A 7374-nucleotide genomic window follows, 5' to 3' on the forward strand; every position below is an offset into this window, starting at 1 on the left:
AGTGATCCCACCCGCCGACGGTCCTGATTGCCCTGCGCATTGGCCCACCCTGTGCACCACCCCACCCGCCGACGGTCCCGCCCCGGCTCCCGCCCCGGCCCCCGCCCGCCCCGCGCATTGGCCGTGCGGCCGCGAGGGCGGGTGCGGCGGCGAGCACTTCCGGCCGGTGGCTGTGCCCGGCGCGCACCGCCTCTTCCGCCGCCGCCCCCGCGAGCCCGAGCCTTGCCCCAGCCCCAGCCCCGGCCCGGCCGCCCCGGCGTCACTTTGGAGCGCGGCGGCAGCTGACTGCGCGTTTACGACCGGCTGGGAGCCGCGATCCCCGCCGCCGTTATGAACATCCGCAATGCGAGGGTGAGGGGCCAGGGTGGAAGGCTGTCCGCGCCGCGTGGGTACGGGCCGGGTGGCCGCGTGCGCATGCTCCCGAGGGGCCCTGGCGCGCCCAGGGCCGGCAGCCCTGCGCGGGGTTGGTGAAAGCCACCGTACCCATGAGACTGGACCTACCCGAATAGGGGACCGGACCTACCCGGAACCCCGTCTTTGCGGGATGTTGGGGCTCAGTTGGATGGTGTCCGAGAGTTCCCCTGGCACCCATGTCCATTCCAGGAACAGACGATTTTTGCACGGAGGCTGTGGGCCAGGCCTGTGTAAAGACAGACAGTCACAGGCCCGCCCAGCCCCGCGGGGGGTGGGGGGAGTCAGTGAATAGACAGCAAGCCGACTTCTGACAGGACTGAGGCCTGCTTAGTCACCACAGCCCCTGGTCTGACCGCATTCCACTGCCCTCCTCCCTGCAGCCAGAAGACCTGATGAACATGCAGCACTGCAACCTCCTGTGCCTGCCAGAGAACTACCAGATGAAATACTACTTCTACCATGGCCTCTCCTGGCCCCAGGTGGGCAGCTGGAATTTGAGGACTGAGGACACCAGGTGTCAGTTTGGGAGGAGTGGGTGCTTTCAGCTGGAGTGGGGAGCTTAGGACTGGGCCAAAGGAGGGGCAGGATTCCCACCTGTGTCTGTCCTCTCCCTGTGAATGACAGGGGCACAGTGTGGTGTGGGGAAACCAAGTCACTTGGCCTGGAGGTCAGGAGCTGTCACTGAACTCACCACTTGATGGACTTCTGTCTGTCATGCACACAGCTGGCTGTGGGACCAGGTGTCTACTAAGGGCTCCTCACCTCTGAAAGGAAGTTGTTTTCTGACTTATTTCTCCTCCCTGTCACCCAGCTCTCTTACATCGCTGAGGATGAGAATGGGAAGATTGTGGGGTATGTCCTGGCCAAAATGTGAGTTACCAAGAAGGGAGAAAAGCCTGGTGTGGGAGCTGGGGAAGAGGGCAAGGATCTTAGACAGGGGGTGGGGGTACCACCACACATGTCTGATGGATACTACCTGGGTTGTTTTTTATTTAAAAAATTTTTTTTTCTTCATTGATTTTTAGAAAGAGAGGAAAGGAGAAGGAGAGAGAGAGACAGAAACATTGATGAGAGAGAACATCAACTGGCCGCCTCCTGCATGCCTCCCACTGGGGATTGGGCCCAGAACCTGGGCATGTGCCCTGACCAGGAATCGAACCGGCGACCTCTTGGTGCATGGGTTGATGCTCAACCACTGAGCCACACCAGCCGGGCCTGCCTGGGTTGTTTTTAAAAAATAATTTATACACTTTTTTTTAGTTCAGTTCTAGGTTTACAGCAAAATTGAATGGAAAGTACAGAGTGCTCAAATATCCCCCCCCCCCCCAGTTTCTTCTAAATATCTTGTGGTATATTTGTTAAAATGGATGAACCAATACTGCTATATCATTAAAGTCTGTAGTTCCCATTAAGTTTCATTCTGGGTATTGTATCTTCTATGGATTTACACAAATGTATAATGACATGTATCCACTATTAGAGTATCATTTAGAGTAGTTTCACTGCCCTAAAAAAATCCTCTGTGGGTCCTTGCTTACTCATCCCACCATCCTCCTCCTTCTCCTCCTGGCAACCACTGATCTTTTTACTGTGTCCATAGTTTTGCCTTTTCTAGAATGTCATTTAGCTGCCATCAGAAACTGTGTAGCCTTTTCAGATTGCCTTCTTTCACTTAGTAATGTGCATTTAAAGTTCCTCCATGTCGCCCTGGCCGGTTTGGCTCAGCGGTTAGAGCATCAACCCGTGGACCAATGAGTCATGGGTTTGATTCTGGTCAAGGGTACATACCTGGGTTGTGGTTCATCCAGCCTTGGTCGGGTCATGCGGGAGGCAACCAGTCGATGTGTCTCTCTTACGTCAATGTTTCTCTCTCTCTCTCTCCCTCCCATTCTATCTGATGATAAATGGAATAATATCCTCAGGTGAGGATTAAAAAGAAAAAGTTCCTCCATGTCTCTTCATAGCTTGGTAGTTCATTTCTTTTTATCACTGAACAATATTCCACTGTACTTTGTAGACACTACACGTGTCTTTTGGCTGCTATGAGGGGTTTTGAGAGTCCCAGCTCTCCTCCCACCCCAGGTCTGGGGAGACTTTGGGGCCAGCCAGAGGAGTTTGCGCTCCTGCCATGCACATGTGTCGGAGGTGGCACCAGGCTCCTTGCTAGCCTCTTTCTTTTTGCTATAGGGAAGAGGACCCAGATGACGTGCCCCATGGACATATCACCTCACTGGTGCGTAAGACCCATGCAGGCTCTGATGGGGGTGGAAGTAAAGGGTTAGTTGGGGCAGTCCTCGAGGTGTCACCCTTCTTCCTCCAGGCTGTGAAGCGTTCTCATCGGCGCCTTGGCCTGGCTCAGAAGCTAATGGACCAGGCCTCCCGAGCCATGATCGAGAACTTCAATGCCAAATACGTCTCCTTGCATGTCAGGAAGAGGTGGAAGCCAGGGCCGAGGGAAGGGAGGAGTAGGGAGGAGATACTGTCTTGATGTGGGTCCTGGGGTGCCCTGGCTTTTGGAGAAGATCTGGGAAGTGGGATTAGTGGGAAGGGGGCACTAGGAAAAGGGGCAGGACCTGGATGTGCTGTCCCTGCCTGACCAAGTCTGTGCAGCTCAGCAGTGCCTTATTCCCCTGCAGTAACCGGGCCGCGCTGCACCTCTATTCCAACACCCTCAACTTTCAGTAAGTAGATCTAGTTTTTCTAATGGAGTGGGTGGTCCTAGGTCTGGTTCATCCAGGTGGCTGAAATGGGCTGAGCTGCCTTCCAGGCAGGGGGGCAGGGGCAGCTGAGATGGGGAGCAGGTCATAGACTCCACACACATTGCCAGGATGCCTCCTCCATTTCCAGTGGCAACAACACCTACCTGCTGCCATCTGCTCAAGGCATGTTGTGATGCAAGAGGATGTGTGGTGTGTCTTGCTGGGTAGAGGAGTGATTGCTTGATGCTGGTTGAGAGCAGGTGATGGGCAGTGTGGTGAAGAGCACACGGGCTTTTCAGTGAAGGTTCAGGAGTAGAAATGAGGGCTCAGGACATGAGCAGAGCCTAGGAATAGGACTCAAAGTAGCCAGGTACCTAAAAGCATGTAAGTGGGACCAGAAGAAAGGAGAATGTGGTGCTACAGAAGCCTAAGCACATCCAAGAAGGATGTACTGTCAGCATGAGGAGCGGAGGGATCTAGAGCTCTGGGCATCCTGGTGGATAAGGGTGGGTCCACTCAGGGACATGAGAGTCTCTGTGTGCTCCGGACAGAACGAGTCTGGCAGGGAATTGATGCATCCAATACACAATGGCAAAAGCCATTTGAAAGTGAGGCTGGGGTGGGTTGTCCATGGAGGACCCATTGAGACAGCAGTCAGCCTCAGTTTGGTGGGAGATGAGAAAGGAGAAAGGACTGTTATGAAGGGCATTTGAGGAGGGATCTTTGACTCGTGCTGATACCTCTGGTTGTCAACAATTCCAGGGGTGTAGGTATGGCAGGGACTTTCTAGACCATTGAGTCCAGTTCCCCTTCCAGTGGCAGGCACCCAAGTCTGCACAAACACCTCCATTGAAGACTTAGCCCCTGAGCTGCTCAGATCAGAGGCCATGCTGCCTGGCAATGCCTGTCGGAAACAGAGGGTACAGCAGCCCTCCTCCCTGGTTCCAATTGCTATGCATAGGAACCTACTGTGTATTCTCAATAAGTGACAGGGAACAGGGCAGGGAGGGAATAGGATGGCTAAATTTAGAGCTTCAGCTCACAAGAAACTACAGAAAGATCTTGGTAGCCAGGTTAGGGATGCAGGACTATGGCAGGACCTGGGGGACGGGGGAGAGAGATAAAGGTGCTGGATACTGCTTACTGCTGGAGAATGCAGAAGGAAGGCTCTGTTGGAAATGGGGCTTGTCTACAAAAGGGTCCTTCAGGGGAAATGACATTGTGCCCCACTAGCATATGATGCCAGAAGGCTGAGGAGAATTTGACCCCTGATTTGGGTCATCCTCCTTCTCTCCAACCCCTGCCCACAGGATCAGCGAAGTGGAGCCCAAATACTATGCAGATGGGGAAGATGCATATGCGATGAAGCGGGATCTCACCCAGATGGCCGATGAGGTAAGAGTCTAGGGGGACTAGGGCCACAGTCCCTACAGATAAAGAAAAGTAAGGCAAGTAAGGGCAGCCCTGCTGGAGGGGAGATGAAGCTCTCAGGGGCCCTGAGACAGTAGGAGACCTCTGGTGGCTAGAGGCAGGATAGTCCAGGTGCCAGCTATTGTGGCTACATTTCTGGGGGTCACAGTGCTTGTCACCTCAGTTTCCTCAGTTGTCAGATAGGAAGCTGGGCCTTGTCAGGGCTTTGAAGAAGGCCACATTGGTCCAAGATTCCATTTTCAGGAAGAAGTCTATGCCACCCTGAGGTGTGATATGAGAGGCAAAGGAGGAGGGGGCAGGCTCCTGGATGCACTGAGTGAGGGCTCCAGGATAGCAGTGGGGGCTTGGGGACAGCGATGGCCTGCCCCAAGGCTCAGGGGTAAGACAAAACAGGGCTGAGGAGAAAGTCAGGGTCCTGCAGTAGCTCTTGTGAAGAAGGCATGAGCATATTCCCTTTACAGGAGAGAAAACAGGCCCAGGGAGGGCAGAGCCAGGCTTCAACCCAGTGCAACCCAATGTCCTGCTCTAGCCCTGCTGCCTCTCATTTTGCCCCCTGCCCCCAGCAAGTGACAGGCACAGGCTCCCTTGGGCAGCCAGAGAAGGCCTACATGGTCTGGAGACTTAGGCCCTGTCTTCTTCCTCCCGGTTCTCCCTGGGCTCCTGGTGGCAGCTGAGACGGCACCTGGAGTTGAAGGAGAAGGGCAGGCACACAGTGCTGGGCTCCATCGAGAACAAGGTGGAGAGCAAGGGCAACTCACTTCCAAGCTCAGGAGAGCCCTGTCGTGAGGAGAAGGGCCTGGCTGCCGAGGACAGCGGTGGTGACAGCAAGGACCTCAGCGAGGTCAGCGAGACCACAGAGAGCACTGACGTCAAGGACAGCTCAGAGGCCTCCGACTCAGCCTCCTAGAGCCTGCAAGTGCGCCTCTCCCTGCCCTGGCCTGCCCATCCCATCCTCACCCGAGGTTTCACAATAAACTTCACCCAGTGGCCTTGGGGGGTTTGTGTGTGCGAGTGTGCACATTTAGGGGGGTGTGTACCTCTCTCAGTCCCCTCTGTGTCCCTGTGGAGGTGGACCTCACGGCCTTTTGGCACAGCGTGTCCTGGAAAGTCCAAGTAGAAGGGAAGAGCTTTGTCTGGGCTTCTGAAGGTGCAGCTTCCAAGTCTGATTGACTTTCAGCGTCTTTGGGCCCTAGGGAGGGAGACCCTGGAGTACTGGGAGCCACTTCCACCTTGGGGACAGATGCTCTGCCTTCTGAACCCTGTTCTTCACTGCCTTGCTGGGCTCTAGATGCCTAAGTCCAACTGTTCATTGGGCTTATTCACTGATGTCCTATCTGGATAATGGCCCAACCAGCTACCCAGTTGCTGAAGTCCTAGTAATTGTTTTTTATTCCTTTCTCCCCGACCATCCAAAAAGTCAGTGAGTTCTGTGTGTTTGACCACCATAATACTTCTTGAATATACCTTCTAACCTAAGTCTCAATTTGAAAATAATTAGTAGACTTTATTTTTAGTAGTTTTAGGTTTACAGAACTGAGCAGATGAGTTCCCATGCACCTCCTTGATCCCCTCAGTTTCCCCTGTTAACATTTTGCATTGTATTGCATGTTACCATTGATGAGCCAATATTGATACATTATTAACTATAGTCCAGGGTTTACATTTCCCTCTTTGTGTTGTACATTCTATGGATTTTGACAAATGCATAATATCATTTCACGCAGATTATAAGCCCTGTTTTTCATGTCTTCACTATAACCCCCAAATTTGTTCCTGTGCCCTTGCTACAGCACCATCACTTGCTGCTGCTAGTCCTCAAGCAGCCTGTCAGGGCTGCCCACCTCCCAGGGAAACTCAGCACTACTGAGCTGTCACTACCTTATGTCTCTGCCACTGCAGATGGCACACTACTCCCCCACCAGGCTGAAGGCTTCGCTTCTGGGGCCTGGAGCTCGGTTCTCTTTGGCTACGCCTGGCACGTGATCAATAGGCAGCAAGGGAAGCTGAAACTCGGGGGCGGGGGGGAGGGGCTGAAAGTTACTTCTGCGCACGCCCGCTCGTAGGCTGACACGGGCGGTTCTGGTTCTGATTGGCTCAAGTTGCGAGCTCCACTGTAGGGGTTGGGGACCGATGCTCAGCCCGCCCTGCGCGCCTGGCGTCAGTCCCTTCCCCTTTCGCAAGCCGCGGCGGGCTTCGTTCCCAGGCTCTGATTGGTCCGGCAGCGGGCGGCGAGCGTCCTTGCGCGTTGTCTAGGCCGCGCCCCAACGCTGGTGGGAGGGAGCCGGTGGAAGCTTGCGCGGCTCCTGCTTTCCGCCCTCCGCCCCGCCCACAGGGACCCAACCCGCCCTTTGCCCTTGGTGCCCTGCTTCCCCCGCGGGGGGGGGGGGGTTGACGCTCGGCCGCCCCCAGGCGGTTGGGTTTCCTGGGCGGAGGTGGGAACTGCGGGGGGAAGGAGGGGAAGCCACAGGCCCCACTGGCCTTTGGGGCCCAGAACTTCCCCCGCCTCTGCAGCACCGCCCTCTGGGAGGGGCCGCTTCCATTCCAATGAACCAAGCTGTGGCCTGAAGGCTGAGGAAAAGCAGGCTTCCTTAGCCCCTCGCAGTGTGGCTGGGGTAGGCAACGGGGGACCTTCCAACCCCCCCCCCATGAACGTATACACTGAGGTGTACAACATTGTACCTCATTGTTATACGTATGGAAAGCGGACTTGTAAGAAAATAGGACAGGCCTTACTGCCCAATTCATGCTGTCATTTATTCTTGCTCTGATGTGGATTGCTTGTAACAGCCTCCCGGTTGATCTCATCTGCCCTCCGTCAATCACGCAGCAG

The 7374-nt window shown here is 54.9% G+C and overlaps 1 protein-coding gene across 2 annotated transcripts; it reads left to right on the forward strand.

The window, feature by feature from the left end:
- The first annotated feature begins 185 nt into the window (after positions 1–185).
- On the forward strand, positions 186–6467 carry NAA10 (N-alpha-acetyltransferase 10, NatA catalytic subunit). 2 transcript variants are annotated; one of them, XM_036271618.1, is made up of 8 exons: positions 186–351; positions 795–893; positions 1226–1284; positions 2602–2647; positions 2735–2850; positions 3051–3095; positions 4424–4508; positions 5215–6458. In XM_036271618.1, exons 1-8 carry the CDS (start codon positions 331–333, stop codon positions 5449–5451), a joined length of 708 nt encoding a protein of 235 aa, XP_036127511.1. In that variant the 5' UTR covers positions 186–330; the 3' UTR covers positions 5452–6458. The 2 variants fall into 2 exon arrangements, with proteins under 2 accessions (XP_036127511.1, XP_036127512.1); XM_036271619.1 differs by lacking the exon at positions 2602–2647 and having other exon boundaries at positions 214–351; positions 1226–1266; positions 2845–2850; positions 5215–6467.
- Positions 6468–7374: the final 907 nt, after the last annotated feature.

This window comes from Molossus molossus, unplaced genomic scaffold (genome assembly GCF_014108415.1).
Source record: "Molossus molossus isolate mMolMol1 unplaced genomic scaffold, mMolMol1.p scaffold_m16_p_2, whole genome shotgun sequence".
Lineage (NCBI taxonomy): Eukaryota > Metazoa > Chordata > Mammalia > Chiroptera > Molossidae > Molossus > Molossus molossus.

Excerpts from the sequence above, each read along its gene's own strand:
- NAA10 (XM_036271618.1), top strand. The coding sequence starts at position 331 with ATGAACATCCGCAATGCGAGG. Across the intron at positions 352-794 it reads TGAACATCCGCAATGCGAGG|CCAGAAGACCTGATGAACAT; the intron begins GTGAGGGGCCAG and ends TCCTCCCTGCAG. Across the intron at positions 1,285-2,601 it reads GGGTATGTCCTGGCCAAAAT|GGAAGAGGACCCAGATGACG; the intron begins GTGAGTTACCAA and ends TTTTTGCTATAG.